The following is a 23,599-nucleotide window of genomic DNA, read 5'->3' on the forward strand; positions in this document are numbered from 1 at the left end:
ATTTGTATAATGGTCATACTGTTAAAGGATTGTCAAATGCGTAAGCTCCGTCGTTGCGTCGGTAAAACAGTAAAATTCTAACTGAAAGTCAATAATTTTTTCATTTTCTTGAAATCTTATTCTGCCGGATTTCCTAACAATTTCAGCGCACAAGATAAGACATATTGTCTCAAAAAATACTTTTGAAGTTAACAAAATCTACGTTTAAAACTAATCCCCCACTTTCTTTGGTTTAATTATTTCGTTGGGCCATAAACCGGCGAACGGCGCCGCCCCCGCTGCATCGGTGGGGTCGACGATGAGTAATACCGTTTGTCGTGCTGAGTGACGTCGTGCAGCGGCAGCCGGCGCGCGAGCTCAGTCCCTCACCGCGAGGACGCACGACAGGACCCGCCCTCGCACTCGCACCCCAGCACCGACATCTCGCTTCATCGCACTCTATCGATCACTCGACATCAGTCTCGTCTCTAGGAAGATAACATAATGGACGGCGCCGACGCTCTCCTCGGCGGGCTCGCGGGCGGCGACAAGGTTCCGGCGCCCGAGCCAGTTGCGTCTCCGGTCATGAAGCGCGATCACGACTCCACGGACGACTTCGAGCACCTGGACCGCGAGCGCCAGGAGGCGGGCGAGTCGCCGCTGCATGCGCCGCGCGCCGCCACGCAGAACTTCCTCGACATGGAGCGCGACGAGTTCTCGGAGCCGCGCGCCGCCGCGGCCTCCGCCGACCGCCTGGCGGACCAGCTCGCCGACCAGCTGGCTGACAAGTTTACCGACAGCGAGTCGGACGCGGATACCGCGGGCGAATCTCCGCTGCATCGGGCGCAGCCCCCCACCGCCGCGGCCGCCGCGCCCTCGGCGCCCACGCCGGAACCGCTGGTGGCCCTGGACCCGACGCCCCTGCTGGCTCCGGCACCCGCGCCCCCGACCGCACAGCTGGCTCCGCTGCTGCCGGAGCCGGTGCTGCAACCTACACCCGCGCCTGCGCCCGCCCCTGCCCCCAAGCCTGCGGCCCCGGAGCCGGCGCCGCAGTCGCGCGCGGAGCCACCGTTGCAGCCCAAGGAGCCGGCCGCGCCCGCGGTGCTGAAGTCGAAGCCGGAACCGGCTCGCGCTCCCGTCGCCCATGTCATCGAAGCCGAGGTCATTTTCTGCCAGATGGGACTCGGTGAGTCATTGCCGTATTTTGTACATTTTACAGGTAATTAAAATAGAGGCAGTTTTATCAGATCGACTCTCACTAAAGGTGTATATAAGTAGGTAGGTATGTTCGTGTCTTTCTATATTTCTTCAGGGATTCTCGTTGTCCTAATAAGAATTCATAAGAAAAAGTCTTGGTTATGATTTAAAATTCGGCTTCGGAAATGCGGCAGGCTCTATTTCTATCGGCGTGATTTCATCGTTCAGTTTGTAAGTGCGTCGTGACCGCGCGAGTTTTTGTGCAGTGCGACGGCGAGGCTAATGGCGCCGCATTTCAAGGCAAACTCTGAGCGCTACCGGCCGAGCGTGAATAATCACGTCTGCAGGTGAATAACGTCGGCCTAACAAAAGATAGGCGTCGAGGCTAGTTAGAAATCTGGGCATTTGACTCTGCCGTTAATGCCGAGATGAAAGTTTCGAATTATTTGAGGAATGGTTGAGAATTAGACGAATGGCAAAACGGAAACGAAGCGTTGCAATTTTAATGGACAATGGCAGTGGCGCGCGGAGGTGTCTGGGTAGCGGTGATGGTGGCGGGGCGCGGGCGATGACCGTGCGGTAACGGCACCCGCTGGAGCCGCCCGGCGCGCGCCCACCGACCTCGTGCCACACTCACTCCTGATAGGTACCTTGCCGAGATAGGTACATTCATACTTCTTAGTGTGTTCCTATAGGCTAATAGGTATGGCCTGGAGAAAAACTCCAATCTGACAAATAAAGAACTGTCGACGGAACTGAATTATCTACCTACTTTACCTACATATTCCTGATTGCGTAATGCTTAATTATTTCAAGAGGAAGTATAATTAATTATTACAATGACTGCAAACGGTATGTACTGTGGTGGAATAAAATTATCACGTGGTGACACAAAAATCGATGCAACTCGTATGCACTGCCATGAACCGGCGCGCGGCGTGTGACTCATCGACAACTTTGATTATCTACTAGTATTGTTCTTATTATTATTATGCGGATTTCGATTTGACATCGATTGTAATTTTCCTTTAAATTATTTACTTACTAAAAAAAATAGAAAATTTAAAAAAATCTAATAATTGCCACAATCCATCAAAAGACGACTTGCAACCAGCTATGGTTCTTCCGACAGGATCCTAACGTCCTAGCAAGCTCGTTGTTGCCATTTTGTGTATCGTGAAGACAATAATACAACATCCATCCATACTTACTAAAAACTCAGCGAGGGAAGACGGAATTTATTTTACATTAAAACGTAAACGCAAAGAGAAAGACTAACTGTACCTACTTTTTTATCTTATCTCGGATGAAATCTCGGATGAATTCACGAACATAAAAAGAGAAAATACAAAGGCAATACTAAGTTTAAAGTTATCATCATAAATATGAGGTATTACATTCGCGTGAATGCTACACATTAAAGGAATAATAAGCAACTTCAAGACCAAGAAAATAAACATACATCACAATATGTGAAAAGTACAGCAACGTTGGGTGTTATCATGTCAATAGCAGTCCATAGATACATCAAATGAAGAAGCAAAACTGCGTGTAGCGGCCGCCACCTGGACAGGCGCGCGGCGCGCGAGTAGCAGCCGGCGGCGCTGGCGGCACCATCGCTAATTTTAGCTGCCGTGGTGGAGCGGCGGCGGCGCGCATGGGCTCACACGCGGGGATCCCACCACGCCGCGCTCACGTCCGCCGCCACCTCGCCGTGTCAGATACTCATGTAGTACCGCACTCGCTGTGACTCACACTTTCAAGGACTATTACCATTTGTGTGGATTAATTGTGAATCGAACCGTCCGTCAACATGGGCTCCGGAAACGATGACGCCATCACGTGTGAGTATGCTGGAGACTTGGATTTATTTAAGGAAGTCGACTACTGAAATCAAATTAGACTCAAGAGCCTGAAACCCTATTATAATTTCATGTTTCATAACTCGATGAAATTCAGTGTGTGTGATCCTATATTAAGTTAGCAAATTGACGGCCAGGGTGCACAATATTCGGTACTTTTATTATATTTCGCATCGCATACGCCAGCCGCGTGCCGCTCTGCCGCGTCCATCTTCGAGTTATCTTCAAATTCGTAGTCTAAATTAGTCCGTGAAGGTAATACGTCATAGTTTGCTGTAAACGTTCGCTGTCCCCAAAAACGTAGGAATGTGTCGCACCAACGCATCGTGTTTACTGTGGTTTTTTTTTTTATCTCGTTTATACACTGATAAATGTTCCGCTATGCATCAACATGCAATTTTATTTTCGTCCACGATCTGACGACCTAATCGACCTCAGCCGATGGCAACAAAACTTATAGAACTATTGCCAACAAATTGTTTAATTTTTTCCTTATTCATATAAACTAATTTCCATCGCGTGGCAAAATGTCGTAGTCCCCAGTTTCCCGTGCATAGTCCCCTGTCAAGTACATGAATATACACTGGAAGTCGCAAAACTCCTAAAGCTCCAAAGAAGTTGTGTCTAGGACCGCACCCAAGGCATGGCTCATACGTTTACGATACGATTCGCGGATCTGGGTTGTGGTGTAAGGGGTCTAGCTTGTTATCAGTCACACAGTACATTAACTGAAATATCAGAAATAAGTTGCTATACAGGCATACGCCACGTGCACGCTTTCAGGTGTGAAGTAATGTTGTTATTTTACATGTAGGTACGTTTTTCAGTACCTAAAATCCAGTAGATTAGTTAGTTTTCACTTTACACCTGCGGTTGTCGCGGAAACCGAGGAAACTTAGTTATTCAAGTACACATTGAATACACAAATACCTACTTAAAGCTAATGACGCGACTTGTAGATCTACCATCCCCGATAGGACGTGAGTTTATGATGTTTAAAATAATACAATTTTTTTTCAGTGATTTATTTTTCTTTGAATTACTATTGCATTCTGGTTATGGTAGTAACTTTTATAAATATCGTGGCCAGATCTTACAATTTATCATCACTGGTGCAATATGTTTATTTGTTGTTGCAACGAATACAATCATTGTCCATCACCTTGCTTTGGGTCATCCACGTCGCCATTTCATGAGTGCTGGTACCGGAGGCGGGTGTGTGAGCGGGCGCGGCGGGGGCTGCCCTCCCCTGACACTGCTGACCCAATTCCACATCTCGCGGCGCAGATCCCTTTGTGTGCTCCACCACGATGCCACTTCACGCCCGTTTACTTGCCCCTAATGACGCATCCACCAACAAGGGTGCTTCTTTGTCTCACTGCTTCCCCTTTGTGTTTTTCCACGCGTTTACATTATTCACATGCCTTTTCAATGTCCTTAAAGAAATACGAGTAAGTGATGTACAATGCACTTTTTTGCAAGCATTGAATGTATTTCCTGTATCTGATGCCAATAATTCTTTACAAAGAATTTTAATAGCTTTTGTTTCAAATCGGTGTAATGACTTTTTTTTTGAAATCACATCAATTTTACTGTCCGTGTTACTGTTCTCTCCATACGTTGTATTGCCTTCGTATTAGGGAGTTTCAGCACGGTAGCTCCTTCGCAGATTATCCGGAAAAACCCAGACGGGCTGTAATAAGGCGCGGGGCCGCGGGGCGGGATCGATACCCGCGCCGCACGCAGCACGCGCCGACAGACACCACGTCTGCCTGCACTGTGCTGCTATAACATATTATACCTAGGTCTCAATTATCATGCGGCACTTTTGAACCCTTACTATGCGGATCAGTTTTACAAACGCCTATTCAATAATTTTTATGTTCACAGGAAGGCTTTTCCAATTGTCTAAAGACAAGTCTTCAACTAAAGTAATCTGTCTTGAGCGCCTCATTATCATAAACGACAAGCTGAACATGAAGAATGGCGTGCAACGTGCTCGTCTGAGTGTATTCAGCCTGCGCTAAATGACTGACTCACACTTTAGGAAAGTTTCCATTTGAGGCTTCATAAGTATTTTCGTATCATCGAGGGGGGTTCATTTATTTCGGTCGTTCTTATTATAATACCTACTCGGGAAGGGTAACTTTTAAAAAGGTTGTGACCTGAAAGTATCTTAATTAGATCGATATCTGTAACTTTATCATCATTAGGTATATTTTATTAACATTACTTACACTTACTTGATGTTTCAAGGGTTGCTTGTTTATTTCCATTATAAGCCTCTTAATGACTTCGATATGTAATAATGATAAATGCCTGTGCAATTTATATTCTATATACGGTCTCAGTGGGCGCGCGCGACAATGCAGGTGCGCGTGACGTCACGGCGTCTCGCGGGTATATTTAGCGCGTGCCAGCGTCGTCGTCGCCGCAGTCGTCACTCCTCTGCATACATAATTACCGTGCGATGCGCCCAATTAATCAACGTCTACCCTCGGCATTATGTCAGTCTGCTCTCTTTGAGCACTATTACCGAGGTACGTGTCTTACGGGCAAAAGAGTTCGAAGCGGATTGATAACAATCTAGGCATGAAGTTGGGGTTGTCGCGGTGCGTGCAGAGGCACAGTCCACGGCGTGAGTCACGCCGCACCCTCGGCCAGCTAGTCGTGCGGTCTAGGTGATTTACTGTTTAATGAGGCCTTTCGTGGCAGACACCGACTAGCGAGCTGTATGCGACACCCATAATAATGGACAATTACTCTATACACTAGTATAATGGTTAAAACTACAATAGTTCTCTCCTACAGAAGCTATTTTAGAATTTGGCAATACTAACCTGACCTGACCCTAATTTAAAAAAAGATTGAGGTCGTTACAACAGGTGACTGAAGCGCCTTTCATACTTCAGCTGGAATATTTCCGTAAAAGGCTTCCGTATTAAAGGATTTGTTGCCATAATTGTTTCCTACAGCTTCTAAGTGATTCATTATCGACATCGCGTCATCGTCCGGGTGAAGTAAACATCGTGGTATTATAGTGAAAACCGCGTAAGCCTTTGAAAAATCACTTTTGGGTGTGATTTTTGCTAACAAAACTTCGCAATAGACAAGCTAGTTTCATACACTAAAATGTGATTTTTCAGAATAGCACTTATGGTTTTCGCTATAAGGCGACGCCATTGTTTTGGGTAGAAAACACGAAATTGAAAAATACGAGTACCTACACGTTTTATGAGTGGGCTGAGCTCATTGTAAACCACAAAGAAATATCATGTCGATTAGTGCAAATTAAATAACTATGTGCTTAGATAACAACAAATTAGTCTTTGTCATAAATGTTTCATCATCATTGTGAAACCGCGCACGGGAACTGAGTGAGACGGATCCACAACATTGACAGCCTCCAGCCTTAATCAAATTGGAAAGAACTGAAGCAATCGTACGGAAATACGTATTCTCAAAGTTTACAATGCTAATGCAATTTTACCTAAAATCTTCCTACTATTATAATGAGGGACTTTGCAATTTGTTTTTCCTTCGTTTGACCTTCTAATTTCATGGATAACAGACATATAAAGATAAAATTTTAATCGGCAAAATTTAAAATAAATTTTCTCTTTGTGAGTTTCCCTAAGCTTTATGGAAACCGTCCATAAAACAAAAATCATTCAACAGACATTATGCAACTTTTATCTTTGTTTTTAGCTATAAATGATGACCCTTTTTATTTATAATTCTATACATATGTACTACAATGTTATCCAAATATCAAGCAACGATTATTTTTATATATGCTTCTGCCATTACTTTGAATTATTGAATAATTATGGACCCGAGTAATGATAAAATAGATAATTAACACGTTAAATATCGACAGCGCTATCTATATTATTTTTGGGGTATATAATCTAGAAAGTCCCACATTACTTAGAACCTAGATGCTCATTATTTGTAACATCACTTTAAAAAATACGCAGTGAGTACTAGTAAGTGCTTTTCAAATTAATTTGTTCCCAAATTTCGACTACTTACCTATATAAGACTGAGTGTATCACCTTAGCTATCGGTATTACTGGCTAACGTACCGGGAGACTGAGATAGTGTAAAGTTCACGTACTTATCATTCTTTAGATAATTGGGCGGGCATTGTTAAATAAATAAATAATTGTTTGTTAAGTCGCAGTAAGTGAGGCCGCGTCACGTCGGCCATGGATGGCTGTGGCGTAATGTTTGTGCCATGATTCATGGCCATAGATCAGACATGGCAAACGAAGGCGGGCACATTATCCTAAACAGTAGCTTGTTTGTTTGACCTTGATGATGATCGAAGTGGAACTTCCGAGATGGAAGGTACGTTAAGTAGGTGGTCTTGTTGTGAGGGGAAATGTAGGTCAGACCGTTTGAAGTGTCAGGCACATGAACTGTTGCGTTAGTTGCGCAGCGCGACCTCCGACCGTGTCGCCGGCGTCGTCGCGCCCTGCCGCGCCGGTAGTAAACACAGGATGCCGTGCTACGGAAACCATCGCTCTCCACTTGTACCGATCAGCTGCGTCATTACCTGACGTTCCTGTATTACTTCTTTTAGTGACGAGAAAGTAGTTCGTTTGACACTTAAGAATATGAATAAAGGGTCTTGTTGGATGTACACAAAATTGTTTGCTTTTAATTGGCTTGTCCACGCAATGCATTCTTCGATCACTCCTAAATTACTAACTGCATGTTTCTATTTTAACGCTCTAAACAAAACCCTGGCGAATGAAAGGCTAGCGCACACGTGGTGTAGGTCGCGTGTACGATGGTGAGCATGGTGGTGTGTGGTGGTGGTGTGGCCGGTGTGGATGCAGCCAGGGTGCGCGGGCCGGCGGGGGCGCGGCGCATGCGCGGCGCGGGCCGCGGGCCGGGGCGGGCTGCGCGCCAGTATCGACGCGAGAGTCGGGCGCGGCGCGCGTCCGTAGCTGCCCGAGCAGCTTCACGTTACGTAAAGTGTGACCATGGCGGACTCCGGGCCCTCGTTGTGCAGCGTCCTCAACCCGCGTAAGTGCCGCGCCGGCCGCCTCGCTCACAGCTTGTCTCTCTCTGTCGCCACTAACCCGCTAACATGCCGCCTTCTCTTGCAGATGCTTGGTTCGACCCGCAGAGGCTACATCCCGAAGGTGAGTGATCGCCGGCTGCGGCGCAGAAATACGCTTAGGTCACAGGTGGTGCGGCCGCGGCCGGGCAGCGGCCGTCGCCGCCGCCGGTGTTGTGAGTGCTGGGCACCGGGTGCTATGCGCCGGGCAGCGGCGGCGGTCCGCACCTGCGCGACCCTTGGAGACAGAACAATAATAACTTGACATGTCGAGTCAAGGCCCGACATGATCGTTCTAATTGTGTCACTAGCACGCGTCATTGTCATTCATTGCTTGTGATTTAACGATGCTCGTTACTTGTTACGTTTAAAAGTTAATCCGCTAAATCTGACTAACCGGTAGTATAGGTAACACGACTACATATTTCTTTAAGTGACGGCGGTGATACTGTGTCATTAAACCCTCGTTAACCAAGTTGGAAGTTTTCCACAATTCGAGCGTCCACATACGAAGTAAAAAAAATCTGTCAGTGTCATTCACTTGTTGACCGACATAACGCAAAAACGTGAAAATATTCATTGACCGCTTCGATTCGACGTAAAGCCGGATTCCGGAAACTAATCTTCTCTAATTTATAATGATTCCCTCAGACAATGGATTCCAATGGTGTGAATTTTTAATTTGTTGGGGGTCATGGATGTTTGGTGCGGCTGGCGACTGCACGCATGCGCACTGCAATCCGTTGTACTAGTGTGCTACACGCAGATTGCCAAGATGAAATTAGAATAGTTCAACTGACACTAGAGGTCTCAGACGCAGCAAGCTAATTTATGGCTCTAAACCAACACATTATTCTATATTATTATGGTTTGCGATTGTATCTCTCGCCAGACTACTGGCAAATTCAAATCTTCCTGTCCTACTGCAGTTTCTGAAATACAATCGAAATGTCAATTATTAATAATTTCTTGCCAATTCTATCGATACCTCTTTGAGGGGTGCACTTCCTAGCGTGGCGTCGACATAGCCTTGTCTGCTAATAACTCCCGTGCATGCCTAGCGTCTACCGCGACTCTAATTTAATTAGAGTCAATTTCTTACACATACATACATAAACTCACGCCCGTAATCCCTAATGGGGTGGGCAGAGCCACAAGTAATCAAAGACAACTTGCAGCCACTGTTGATACGAATTCCAAAGATGGATATGATGAACCTTATGGTGATAAGGGATCAGCCTATCGCCCATAACATTAGTCATTAGTTAACGTGAGTCAATTTCTTATGTAGGAAATAACGCTAAGAGCTGTGAAATGGTGTGAGTAAGCGTATTAGTGAGGTGAGGTGTCGTGTGCGGTGTGTTGCGGTTACAGGTGCACTGTTACCTGCAACCCGAGAGGACGCGCGAGGACAGTGGAGCGCTGTACCCAGCCCGGGGCGCCGGGGCCCTTTGTTATAATTTCATTATTAACACGCGTGAAATAAAAGGCTTGTTATTCCTGGGGACAGCAGTCACACTCGCCCGCTCAGCTCGTAACGAGTGCTGACTCAAACAATAGGTGTATTGTATTACTCACGAGGATGTAAGTCGATCTCACCGATGATACCGAAACATTATTTGATATTTTTGACATAAGGCATTAAATGTGCTGATAAAAAGCATGAGTTTTTGATTATAGGCTAGTGTGTTTATCACTCCACTACGTTACGTCACCATGAATTCATAATACATATAACATAGCATCACGCCTGTGTCCCCGAAGGGGTAGCCAGAGGTGTGTAGTAAATATATATTATATCTACTGTACCTATACGCACTCTTCGCCAGTCCCATTTAATAGGGAGCGAGGCTGTTGCTGTGTCATCCAAACATGAATTCAATTTTCAACTCATAAAGTCGAATTCAGTGGCTTATTAGATCCCGAGCTGGGATTAGAATGTATAAAATTTGAAAATTGGGTTGAGTGTGTGAAGAGCTGCGACAGACATCATTGCTGTAGCAATAATGTATGATAAGCTGATAACAGTGATAAAAATGGTAACAGAGCTGTCGATCAGTTTGGTAAGGTACCTATCTCAACAATGGTAAAATTTTCGTTTGCTTGAGAATACCTATTCACTTTGTAACATGTTATCAACATTCAATAAGCATTAGTAAGTATAGTAGATTCGGTGACACCAATTCATCACAGTTACATTCTGGTATACATATGATATGAGTCCTAGCTGTGACCTGTAGGATGTCAATGGAGAGACCGGCGCGCAGTGTGCGTTACAAAGGTTGTTCATTAGTTATCGGACCTCTGTGCTCTGCTCGTCATCGCGATCCATTTAGGACCGCTCTTGTGCCACTCGTCGTAGGACCCACATATATTATCTGTCGGTTATTTTCCATTCGGTTGCCTACTGTTTGTTTGTATTTAATTAGAGTTGTTCCCGTGGTATTAGGATTTTGTAACATTATTTAATGATTTGTTGTTATGTCAGAATCAGACATTTATTTGTAGATATGGGTACATTAAGTTGGTAAGAGTAGGTACAGTTAATAAAGTGTCTCCTCCGAGCCGTGGTAGCCCAGTTGGAAGAACGATTAACTCTCAGGGTGAGATCGCAGGTTCGAATCCAGCACCAATAATTTATGAAATTGTTTTCGAATTCGAATGAGTAGATCGTAAATTATTATCATGTGCTCAGTTGTGAAGGAATATACTGTGAGGAAACCCACATTCCCGAGAAATGCGTTTCGGAGGTTTGTAAACTGTATAGTGTATTGAAAAATTCCAGAAAAAGAAAATTATCCATTTTATCCTTCAGTAGATATAAACTTGTAAACATGATGATGTAAATCTAAAGTAAGTCCAGCTGTTGGAACTGCATGTGAATGCAGTACTACAGCTGCGGTGGTGGTCCTGCCGGCGGCGGCGGCGCGACACGCGGAAGCGCGTTATTTTTACCGCGTCGTGCACCCGCGGCAGCGGCGCCCGCGCCTGTTCTCCCGCTCTCCCATTGTATTTCTAACTACTATTTCAAATTCCACCGCAAGCAAGCAAGTGTTCACGCATCACATTCCATTGACACGCTGAGCGTTACAGTTGCTTCACATCGTTACGGTGACTTTCTCGCTCGGAACCAAAGCGTGCGCAGTTTTTGCCTCTTCTGAATTCCTTCCATTTAATTACAGCTAAACGTAGTCCGTAGAAAGTTCGCGAGTGAAACTGATTTTATTCAGATCAGTTAACCTTAGTCGCACGAAATTGGTCTGGAACATTACACTCTGTTAGTTTTTGGCGAACTCTTCTGATCTGACTTCACCAAATTTTCTGTTTAGCCTTGTTGATCGAGGCTGGCTATTTGCCCTTTAAAGATTTGATCATGCCAATTCTGATGCAAGGCCTACCACATTGTCATATTCATCTGTTCTAGAAAATGAACGATATTTTCCATAATAAGCCGTAGCCTTATCGATTGTGAATTTGTAACTGAATATTTAGACTAGATAAACTCACTTGTCATTAAATTTTCTTAGCTGTTTGGCTAATTGGCAACTTAAATTTCCCACAAATGATATTGTTTGCAAATAACTTCGATATCGATGTTTACCGTTAAAGCATGTGGTAGGTACTATCAATTAGTCTGATAAAAAAATAAGTAATTAGGGCCGGTAAGTCAACGATTACAGAAAGTAGACGGAACTGGACCGTCACAGGCTTTAATTACTCATAAAATAAGGCGACTCTAAAGGAATAGCAGATTTGCTAAGCGGGTTACCTCGTTCTGACTTGTGACGTCAGCTGGCCGCCTGGCTTTTATTATTCAACGTGTCTCCGCGACAACATGCGCAGTGTCGTCCCCTCTTGGCAAATACACACACATAGTCACGCCTGTACCAATATCAGGGTGAACAGAATCACAGGACATCAATAAACTAACCCGCCAGCCATTACTGGTATTCGTCCAAAGCGCAATGACAGGTTATTATTCTATCGCCCGAAGAGATGCTTCATCGCCTTGAAAAGGGCATTTACGGTCAATCTTGGGTTGCAGTCGTACCATGATATGATAAATGATAAGAATGGTGATAAGTTAGGATCAAACATGAACTGCTACGGCGGCAGCAGGTAGTAGAACCTGCTCGTGTAGGAACTATAGGCAGCTACCTAGCATACTATACGTGTGCAGTAACCATTACGTACACTTGCGCTTGCGCCACACACGCCCGGAGATGTTCGACGTGACCCCGCATCGTGTTATCATGATTTAATTTCTACTGCATATCACGCCGACTCCACTGCACCGTCATTATCACATTCAGATTAGTGTGACTGAAACAACGAGAATCTATTCCTTTTAGAAATATATTTCAAATCATGTGAATCAGACCCCTTAGCCACATCTCAAAGGGCTATTATAACAGGCCACGATTCAGAACCCCGATACCGACCCCGCCGGCGTGGTTGACTATTTCCCTCATTCAGCGGTTATCGTATCAACCCACTAGGGTCGATTAATTCTTTCAAATATAATCCTCGCAGACGATACCCTGAGCCGAGGTTCGCGCCCAACTGGGCACCCTCTGGCCTGTTGTCTTAAATTTTGTACCGGATGAGAGCCCTCAGCGCTGCCCATTTGTCCGTTCAAGTAATTAATGCCATACAATAAATCTCGTCAGTAAACAGGATCCATAATATCACCACCTTCCCCCTCACCCGCATAATCAAATACAATTAACGAACGTTTCTGCAGCAGCTCGCACTGTAGCTAAAATAGGATTCAGTCGAGTTCTTTTTACTATAAGCAGGTAGATAAGAATAAAGATTAGCGGTGGCAATCCTGTAACATAGGTACTAGTACCTACCTACTATACTTAATATATAAATATAACTGACCAAATCCTCTTCGATCTGTAAACGAACGTGCATACATACATATTATCCCTATGCTCGTCGTCGGGAGCAATCGATAAGACGCGGTGGCAATGACCGTCGCCCCCCCGCCCGCCACCTTCATCCCGCCCCGTGCGTTGCGCGCACGCTGCTGCTGGCAGCCGTGGCCGACTAGCCTCCTCCCTCCGCCTTCCCTTCGCGGACGAGTAGCGCCTGATTATTTATTTTGGCAACAGCTTCTATCGTCGATTGATTGCTATTTCGTAAGGCGCTTTTTGCTCTGTACGGACCGGTTTTTCGGTAACGTCGCCGTTCGCTACGTACCGAGCCGAGAAAAAAAAGCTCACTTTCACTTTCGACGTTGATTGAATGTCGGACATTGTGGGAAAGTTATTCATATTTTTCTCCACATGGTCGGTATACTTAACATTTGTTCTTTCTATCAACAATCTTTGTTTGGTCTATTCTTCTCTGCGAAGTTCATTTCACAAATGTGTTTGTGGCTTTACGCGTCTTTTAGTTTTAGGTCTTATTTACATTGTAGGACTGAACGTACAGTCCTACTATAGTAAAATTTAATTTAAACGACTGTTACTTATCTTCGACTATGAGCTGCCCCGCACTGCCCGCAGGCGCAGGTCGCCGCCTCTCGCGACCGGACGTTATCAACTGTCAACAACTGCATCCAATAAATAGTCGAATAGGTACGATCAAAATCATAAAAATGTTAAATTGATAATGGAAGTCCGCTCGCGCTACAATGCAATTATCAAAACTCATTGAGCTGATGCTGCACCAACGTCGGTACTTAGTTACCTATTAATGTTACAAATGTATTATGGCACTTTTAACGACTAAATTGGTAGACCGATAAAAATTGGCACATAGATCCAAACATGCGAAAACTATAAGAACTAACGTAGAGCCACCTTCCAATGGTAATACCGCGACAACCAGTCCACGACTGAACTCGCGGGTGGAGAATAAGTAAAAATATAGGCAACCTCGACCAAGACGATAATTATTAAGTCTACAGCAATTGACGGTCATAGGAAATCTCTCAACTCAAAAACATTTCGCTCAAAATACATTCACTATAGAGGTACATAGCTAGTCGGAATGAGTTTTAACAAAGTAGTTCTACTTTAAATGGTAATGATGATGTCACCGAGACAGTATCGTGAGTAGAGTTTAGATGCGAAGCCTCGACGTGGCTCCCGCGTGTCATGAGGACGTGCGACCCTGATGTGACCACGCGGGTCGCTCTCTTTGGACGATCATAATGATAATCGTAATTTTACCTACTGTAACAGAAGGCAGTTTAGTTCCACTATCCGACAACAGATGGCGCCACAGGGAAAATTAGAACGCGGTAACGATGTTGTCACCGCCAACATATAAGTATTTGAGAAAACCAATGCTTCTGTATTCCGATTAGGGTTAGCTGCAAGATCTAGCTTCCGCCTCTGTGGAACTAGATTTGAACGCTACCTATATCGCGCCTACTCCATACGGTTGGCATACGAAGTTGCGCTTCTTCTTGGGGCCTACTTTCGTTGAAAGACCGTAACGTGTAGACACGATCCTCTCTCCGCACTCTGTAATTCGTACGTTTGTACCGGAATAAACTCGTCCACGTCACTTGTCGTTTCCCTTCTCTGCCCGCTCAACCCCCACCTTACTACATTGGCGCCCAACGTGGGGCCAGTCAGTACGAAGCTACAGCTCCTGCAGACCTCACGCCGCGGCACTACGGGTTAATGAGTGACAAGGAAGACAACGACAAATTCGAAGGCGACGACAAATTCGAAGATACGCGGGTTCTACGCGATCGGGTCGTAATGAGAACATGCCTGACACGATCGCCCTGGAAGAGCTGCCTTTGCTCCTTAAGGAAGAAGCTGGAATATGGTGGCAAGGTGTACGTACACAAGCAAGTCCATACCTGGGATGACTTTCAAACTCTCCTGCGTGACAACTTTGCACCTAAAAGAGAGGAATGGTTAGTTTATATGGACATTACGCAGAAGAAGCAAGAATCCAGGGGGAGGGCGAACAGGAACAACCAGTTGAGTACGCAAGCAGTCTGCTCACTAAACCAGAAAGAAATTACTCAACCACGGTCCTGCCTTATTTGTCGGGTCGACGGCATAGGCAGAGGGGGAGAGTTGTAACAGAAGGCAGTTTAGTTCCACTATCCGACAACAGATGGCGCCACAGGGAAAATTAGAACGCGGTAACGATGTTGTCACCGCCAACATATAAGTATTTGAGAAAACCAATGCTTCTGTATTCCGATTAGGGTTAGCTGCAAGATCTAGCTTCCGCCTCTGTGGAACTAGATTTGAACGCTACCTATATCGCGCCTACTCCATACGGTTGGCATACGAAGTTGCGCTTCTTCTTGGGGCCTACTTTCGTTGAAAGACCGTAACGTGTAGACACGATCCTCTCTCCGCACTCTGTAATTCGTACGTTTGTACCGGAATAAACTCGTCCACGTCACTTGTCGTTTCCCTTCTCTGCCTGCTCAACCCCACCTTACTACACTACTAAATAAATGAAGTTGGATTCAATTGATCGAACACTTATATAAGTCAGTCCATGCGTTCATAAATGACTCATCGTATCGAGACGAACTTTAAGTCGGTCAAATGGCCTTTCAAGAATCGATCGTCTGGCATCTGGCACGAAACTGAAAGATAACGGCCTAATTTAATTTATTCGTGACGCGCGGTCAATCAAAGGGAGTAGGATGGAACGTCTCGCGATAACTTGTAGAAGCGGGCAGGTGAGTCGAACGAGTGTCGTGGCAGCGAGTCCGCGGCGCGCGAGGTGTGATGGTCGCCGTCGCTGGCGGTGACGTGTGTGAAAGGTGGTCCGCGTGGCGCGGGGCGCGAGGCGGCGGCGCGGGCGCCATGTGCGCGGCGGCGGGGCTCGCTCACTCCGCCGCCATGGCGCGCCCCAAGCAGTCGCGACACTCCGCGCAGTACGAGGACCTGCCGCCCCGCGGACCAGGTACTAACCCTCACCGACGAGTTCAACATTCTGTACGGAATCCCGCGTCCGCAGGACCGCCGCCCCGCCGAGTCCCGCGGCCGAGGCCGGGCTCGCTTCGCCCGCTCGCGGCCCGTGGGGACGTGGAACCGTGCTGCTAACGTGGCCGCCGACCATATTGGTTGTTGATGAGAGAAACAGGACCTTTTAAACGCTTGTTTATGCGGCGAGATCGTGGAGTCGAAGGAACGGTCCTTATCTTATCGGTGCGGAGAGTGCTGGCGGGAATAATAAAAAATGTTTAGCATGTTGCCGTACTATGCTTTGTATGTGATGTGTTTATTTATTTCGAACTTCATAGTTTTATCGTTTGTTTTGCGAGTTATGGTCAGAAATCGTTCCCACACTGTTGTCCCGTTAGCCGCTTCCCGGCCGCGGTCGTGTTTCGTTGGACGTCCTCGGGCTAGCTCGACCCGTCCGACCGGACCCATACACGGACAATTCCGGTATTTGTTTACTCAAATTGGTGCCACAACATCTTGGTTTTGTGTGATTCGGTCACTGCTTTGTTCATTTCATTTCGCCGTGTAAACTAGCTAGAGTCTGCCGACGTAGATAATAATCTCGCCAGACCCTTTGTAAACCGGACGTAATATTTAAGCATGTCTATTTTATCAGTTCCAAATTTTAAATCCCCAGCCCTAGCTTGTCGATCAGCTTGTACGGCCCTTTATGTCGCGCCCCCGCAAGCTGTGCCTCCCAGGACGTTAGTCGGTGCGGCAGTGGTGTGACGTCATGCCCTGTGTGTTGCAGTGGAGTCTCTGATCTACTGGCGGAACGCGGCGCGGTCGGGCGGCGCGCTGGGCGCGGGGCTGGCGCTGCTGGTGGCGCTGGCGTGCTGCTCCGTGGTGTCGGTGCTGGCCTACGTGTCGCTGCTGGCGCTGTCCGCCGCCGTCGCCTTCCGCGTCTACAAGAACGTGCTGCAGGCCGTGCAGAAGACCAACGAGGGACATCCCTTCAAGTGAGTACACCTCCCCTCTATCACTCCACTCACAGTGTTACTTAGAGCTCTTGCGCTTTCATACGTAGAGGTACGTAGAGAACTCTTCTTGTGATCAAAGATAAGTACTTACTATTATCAAGTAAAGAACCAAAAGTTTCTTGTAGATATACATTGTAATATATAATATAATGTTATAGTACAAATAAGGGTACGTATGTTTACATAGTAATCGGTCGTTAAAGTTTGATTTATTGTTACTAGCTAACCGGTGAAATTTGTCAACTTTCACATCAATGAACTGTCTCAAATGAAATGTCTATTCAATGTCCATATAATCATTATAGTAGCATTTAATTTGCGTGTAAGCAGTAATAGCCCGGCGTGCAATTGGATTGCCTGTAAGTACGACTTGTATGGTCCGTCTTCTGGGGATCATACACAGTTGAGTAGTACCTACATTATTATGAAAGCTGAAACCAATGTACAATTACCAAGGGAATCAATTTATTGCCTTTCTGGTTAACTAGTAGGTATTGCCGCTGCTGTGCAATATTATGTCATTTCCAAAATTAACAACATGGGTATTTATTTGTTGTATGCGACGGAATTATCAATGTGAGTGTGGAGGCATCGCACAGTTGTATGGCAGCTGTGTTTGCGCAAGAGGCCGCGAATTGTTCACCGAGTAGAGTATGAGGTGGTGGGTGCTCGATTGATACACTAGCATAAAGCTAATGTGACGTCAAACGCGGTACCACGTCGACATATTAATTAGAGCACACCATCGACACCCACAGCAACATTTCATTATAAGAAATAAACAAATTTTGATGAGTTGGCTCGTTACATGACGTTTGGATATACCTATTATCAACTGTAACGGTATCATTTGATTGCATCCATAATCAAATTTAGTGGATTAGAGCGCGGAAGGCGGCGGCTTCCGTCGCTACTGACACGGATAAACGTCTGAAATGAAAGTGCGACTCGCCAGGAAAGCACAAAGGCGGTGCGCCTAGTTCGGGGGCGATCACTTTCTAACGCGCGGCGCAGCGCCGCGAGTGGTGTATCTCACTGCGCGGTCACGCTCCAGCCGCCTGCAATCATAGCTCTGTTCACTATTAGCATACAATTATGATACAAATACTTTTTGCACGAACCTTAGCATCGCAATATTGGTGTCAGCTATCTACAATGTAAACGAGCGATTCTAGCTATCGTCTTGCTCCGATTTATGCCTGTTTTTATTCACAATGTTGCGCCTCAGTTAGGACCGATGACATTTGTACATTCGTGCTAGAAACAATAATTTAGATAAATCTTGATGGGAAAGAAAAATACGATTTCTTCATTTGTAAGTAACACCTGTAATTCGATATTTGTAGAAACACAACATACATAAAAAAGAAATTTGCTAAAAGTAAGCGCTGTCAACTAATTCAGATCCCGAGACCACTACATTAGTGTTGTTATTCGTCCTCCTCATACAATGTAAAATTAGGGCTTTAACCACTTTATTACGCGGGAATTTCAGATTATCAAGCACATCACTAATTATACGAAGCTCCTTGTAGTTTTTAAGTACTAACCTATAGTTAGTAAATTCTTTTTTATTAATAAAGTTGGTGCTGTGGTTTGAAAATAAATAGTTTTATTTTTAGGGTTCCGCACCTCAAAAGCAAAAACGGAATCCTTATAGGATCGCTGTGTTGTCCGTTAGTTTGCTCGTCTGTCTGTCGAGACCTTTTACTCGGGAACGCACGGAGGTATCAAGTTGAAATTAACATCCAATACTTATGTCCCTTGAATATATTCAACTATTGACTTTATTTATTCAGCCGTCCCTGTGGTGTGTAGTTACGAGTGTGTATGTAATGTACGTGGCGGCGTGATGTTGCAGGTGGCTGCTGGAGCAGGATCTGGCGCTGCCGGCGGACCGCGCGCAGGCGCTGGCGGCGGCCGCCACGGCGCACCTCAACGCCGGCGTGGCCGAGCTGCGCAGGTACGATACCACGACACGCCACTCACACAAAATCGCATCAAAAATACTAATAACGCCCCCAGTCGCGGTTGACAACAGTCTCTGCAAACTTGTCACGAAGTACACTTCCAGCTCTCTTAAACAAATGCAAACCTTGCCTTAAAAATAACGTAAGTATACATAGGTAACATTTACGTATTTATGCGTTTCCGTTTCTAATATAAACGTAAGCTTCCTAATTCCTACACTCTCGTTCTATTATCTATCGTCCATGAAAAATGTCTCCAAGAGATACTGTTACAGATAAACCCCTTGTATGTGTACTGGTATGCGTCAAATGTCGCGCGATTACAATGCGACACGTGCTTGTCGAGGTGCTGGCGCGGTCGCGTCTCGTCGGTTCATAGGAACTACATTTTCATACTGTCTTTCCGCCCGCGTGGATTTCAGTTATCGCGGGCGGCATTTTATTCACCCCTGAATAATATAAAAAATACTATGTTCTTTCCCAAGGTCTAATTTATTTCTGTACTAAATTAGTAGTTTTGCCATGAAACCGTACACAGACAGAGTTACTTTAGCCTTTACAATATTAGTAGGGAGAGAAAGGTATTTGAGCTCTCTGTCACGCTCGCCCGTATCTGAAGGAGCTGAGCAGCGGACTGGTAAGAGTTAGGTCTATCTATGATAAAGTTTCAATAACGCTATTCAAGTGTCGTCGGTAATTTTGTACACATGTAGAGTAGTAACAGCAGAATGTGACCGCTACACTTAATGTATCGTAACCAATGACATTACGTACTCGTAGCGCATTGTTATGCATATAGTGCCGTTTTCGCACTACTCTGATTCTCATCCGATCCGAGTCCGTCAAATGACGGACCCGAAGTGGACGTACAAACTACCTTGCGGCCTACATCCATCCGATATCTCTAAGTAACTTTTTTATTTATTTCTTTTGTTTTTTTTTTCTTTTTGTATCCGTCATTCTCGGACTCGGATCGAATAAGAGTAATAGTATATGTATAGTGCTAAAACGCCCTAAGGATGAGGAGCGCAGGAGATCGCTGAAGTAATGTACTCATGAAGGGTGTCGGTGGTTGCAGGCTATTCCTGGTTGAAGACCTGGTGGACTCGCTGAAGTTCGGAGTGCTCCTGTGGTGCCTCACGTACGTCGGCGCCTGCTTCAACGGGATCACGCTTATTATTCTCGGTCAGTATTAATATATGATCACGTCATGGGCGAAGGTTTAGGTACACCAACTGTTTAGGTTATGCTACCGTTATCATACCGGTGTAAACCGGTTGATATGTGCGTGTCTATTGTACCTACTAACACTAGATTTAAGAATTGTTACTAAACCTCAATAGATTATGTTCGAAATGAAGGTTATTACTATTTATATAAAGTTACGATTCAGATTTTATGGACCAATAGGATTTCGTAATTTTATACCGGTATGATAACGGTAACGTAACCTTATACCTTACCTGTTTTCAAGCACTGGTCAAGAGACAATCATAGAATCTGCAATCACAAGAATGAGAAATAGTTTAACTTGAAGTAGAGCTAGGCCCACGCCGTCCTCGTGTGTTCATATGCCGGGAGATGGCTCCTGCATATTCCATAGCTTGACATTAAGTATGTATGACATTGGCGTTTAGCTGCGTAGATAGCATACGCTACGTTTATTAGCCGAAACCCTTGACACGGTTCGCGCTGCCGCGCACGGCGCGGTATCTGTGCCTAAGCATCCGACAAAAAGAAGTGAAATCCCAACAAAAACATTTTCATGAAAAATGTTGCCAAGACGAGATCATATCGATTGCAATGTCAAACAGTTATATCTCATGTAGGGCCAAGCGTCTAACTCTACACGCCCTAACTACACAAACACTAAGTTCACAAAGTGTACACGCTAGGCAAAATTTGTAGCTCGGCCGTTTCATAACGTATTCATAACGTATAACGTGAACGTGAGAGTAAGGCAACAAACTTATTGACTGTTCGTTGCCATTCTGTTATATAGTTCTTGTAGCAACAAAACGAGCAAGCCCCATATTTTACCTAGCGTGTACAGTTTGTGAACTTAGTGTTTGTATAGTTAGGGCGTGTAAAGTTAGACGCTTAGCTCTACATGATGAGATCTGATAACTTATTGACATTGCGATCGATATGATCTCGTCTTGGCAACATTTTACATGAAAATGTTTTTGGTGGGTTGGGATATATTTTTCACGATTACATTACGAAGTAGTAAGACAGAAGTATTAACGTGACGTGTTATTCCTGTTGCAGGGTGGATAGCGCTGTTCACTCTGCCGAAGGCGTACGAGATGAACAAGGCGCAGGTGGACGCCAACCTGGAGCTGGCGCGGGCCAAGATCAACGAAATCACCGCCAAGTGAGTGCCGCCGCACACGCAGCGCACATATATTTTTTTTGGGCTCACGATCCGGAGGTCCCGGGTCCGAATCCCGGTGAGGACTAACCACAAAAATTTCTGTGATCCTTAGCTTGGTTAGGACATTACAGGCTGATCACCCGAATGTCCGAAAGTAAAATGATCCGTGCTTCGGAAGGTACGTTAGCCGTTGGTTCCGGTTACTACTTACTGATATAGGTACGTAGTTGTTACATGAGGCATGTCAGGGGCTATTGGCGGCTCAATGATAACCCTGACACCAGGATTGATGAGATTGGTCATTCACCTCTCACCACACGATAGTAAATGCTACACTGTCAAGAGCGTGGCTCTTAAATCATGATGATTGTAATGCTGCAATTTGACCGGATCCGCCCCGCACCGGTTACTGTACCAGCATACCGCGAGGGGGGATTATTACTACTTAAGCATTTCATCGAAATAACAGCGGGGTGTTCATGTAACTCAGTTTCTATCTGGACAGATACAAATCCTATCCTGTGATCGGCTAAAATGGACGACATGTAGGAATTTTATCTATCAAGATAGAGACTGAGTTGCGCTGCTATTTAGATGAAATGTTTAGTGTGGGGACAGGTGTTAAACATATGCCAAATAGCAAAATTACTAAATGGTGAATTTTAGAGCATCGGAAGTGAATATATTAATTAGTATTACAAAAATATCCTAGAATCGTTTGTCGTTTTGAAAGCACCCAGAACATACGTAAGTTACAATACAATACAAAAACGCTTCATTGCACATATAAACACAACATTAAAAACAATTACATAAGTAAACTCTTACTAAAAGTTGGTACCATACATAAGTTCTAAGTGGATATTTGTAAAAAGACGAATGATTCAAGATAACTTTTGCGGTGACACTAATGATATCGACGCCTGATGCTCTGACACTCGCCCAGCAATATCCTTTGCGTATGTTCCTGAAGGTAAGCGGACGCCGTGACAGCTGGCCATGATGACGATGATGTTTGACGTTGTTACAGGGTGCGAGCAGCAGTGCCGCTGGGCAGGAAGTCTGAGAGTGAGAAGGACAAGTAGAGGCGCGGCGCGCGCGAGTGAGCGAGACGGCGAGCGGGGCTGCCCGCCACGCTAGGCACAGTTCTTTTAGCGCCGGAGTACTTCACTGTTTGTTATATTTATTATTATTATGTACTATTGAATAAAGATACTACTTTACGTGTAAAGCTTTATGAGACGAGTCATGCGGAGATTATTGTATTTGCTTTTTGAAATTTTAAATTAAAATAACTGTCGAACCAATTACTTGTTTCATTACATACCTACTACGAATCTACCCCTTGTCTTTCTGTCAATGTACACGGACGCCTCTCTGCTGGAGTGCGAGAATGTGGCTTGAATCCATCATTTATAACAGTATGTTACTCGTGAGTTGCAGCGCTGTTACAGGGCAGTGGAATAAAAAGGCAGCAGGGACCTGATCTCGGTTTACTGTAATATTGGCGAGAAATCGTATCGCATAGTAGATAGATCCTTGCGTTGTATTGACCATTTCTAGGCCAAATGTAGCGAATTTATGTAAATGAATATATTCTAATGTCGATAAACTTGTAGAAAGACAGTTTTACGTTAGTTTTACCCTCGACAAGTTTATCTATAATTATTACGATCAGAAAATCATATTGTTGTCAGATCTGTTGTCCGCCAAGTTTGAAGTTACAGAATATGCCTGTGCTGTACCCACTGACCAAGTAGGCTATACCTATAAACGAGTTTGTAATTTTATATTATACTAGCTTTTGCCCGCGACTTCGCGTGGCGTGTATCTGTATTACGCGGTTTAGATTTCCTCTTGCAACTAAGCTTTAAGTTTACTAAGGTACCTGCATGCCAAATTTCAAGCGTCTAACTTAAGCGGTTTAGATTTTTCATACAAAAGGATTTTCCCGCTAATTCCCGTTCCCGTGGGAATTTCGGAAATTCCTTTCTTAGTGCACCTCCACGGTACCTAAGCTACGTCTCTTCCAAATTTCAAGTGCCTACGTTTAGCCGTTTAGGCTGTGCGTTGATATGTCAGTCAGTCAATTTCTCCTTTTATATATTAAAAAAGTGATAGTACGTACGGAATCGTAAAGCAGCTCAAATTGTCATTGTAATTTACAATTGTAAGTTTTATTAAACAGGCCCCAGGCCTTTGGCTGACACTGTAAAAAAC

General features: G+C 45.0%; 1 protein-coding gene across 7 annotated transcripts; it reads left to right on the top strand.

Moving 5' to 3' along the window:
- The first annotated feature begins 102 nt into the window (after positions 1-102).
- LOC126368299 (reticulon-3-B) lies at positions 103-22,686 on the top strand. 7 transcript variants are annotated; one of them, XM_050012194.1, is made up of 7 exons: positions 103-1,165; positions 8,159-8,194; positions 16,804-17,011; positions 18,894-18,995; positions 20,081-20,187; positions 21,274-21,379; positions 22,410-22,686. In XM_050012194.1, exons 1-7 carry the CDS (start codon positions 484-486, stop codon positions 22,462-22,464), a joined length of 1,296 nt encoding a protein of 431 aa, XP_049868151.1. In that variant the 5' UTR covers positions 103-483; the 3' UTR covers positions 22,465-22,686. The 7 variants fall into 7 exon arrangements, with proteins under 7 accessions (XP_049868151.1, XP_049868152.1, XP_049868155.1 ...); XM_050012198.1 differs by lacking the exon at positions 103-1,165 and adding an exon at positions 2,826-3,020; XM_050012197.1 differs by lacking the exon at positions 103-1,165 and adding an exon at positions 7,943-8,075.
- The last annotated feature ends 913 nt before the right edge of the window (positions 22,687-23,599 follow it).

Source organism: Pectinophora gossypiella, chromosome 7 (genome assembly GCF_024362695.1).
Source record: "Pectinophora gossypiella chromosome 7, ilPecGoss1.1, whole genome shotgun sequence".
Taxonomy (NCBI): domain Eukaryota; kingdom Metazoa; phylum Arthropoda; class Insecta; order Lepidoptera; family Gelechiidae; genus Pectinophora; species Pectinophora gossypiella.

Bases quoted from the DNA above. Each gene is read 5' to 3' on its own strand.
- LOC126368299 (XM_050012194.1), top strand. From the start codon at position 484: ATGGACGGCGCCGACGCTCTCCTCGGCGGGCTCGCGGGCGGCGACAAG. The intron at 1,166-8,158 runs GTGAGTCATTGC...CTTCTCTTGCAG, and splicing joins TTTCTGCCAGATGGGACTCG to ATGCTTGGTTCGACCCGCAG. The intron at 17,012-18,893 runs GTGAGTACACCT...GTGATGTTGCAG, and splicing joins AACGAGGGACATCCCTTCAA to GTGGCTGCTGGAGCAGGATC.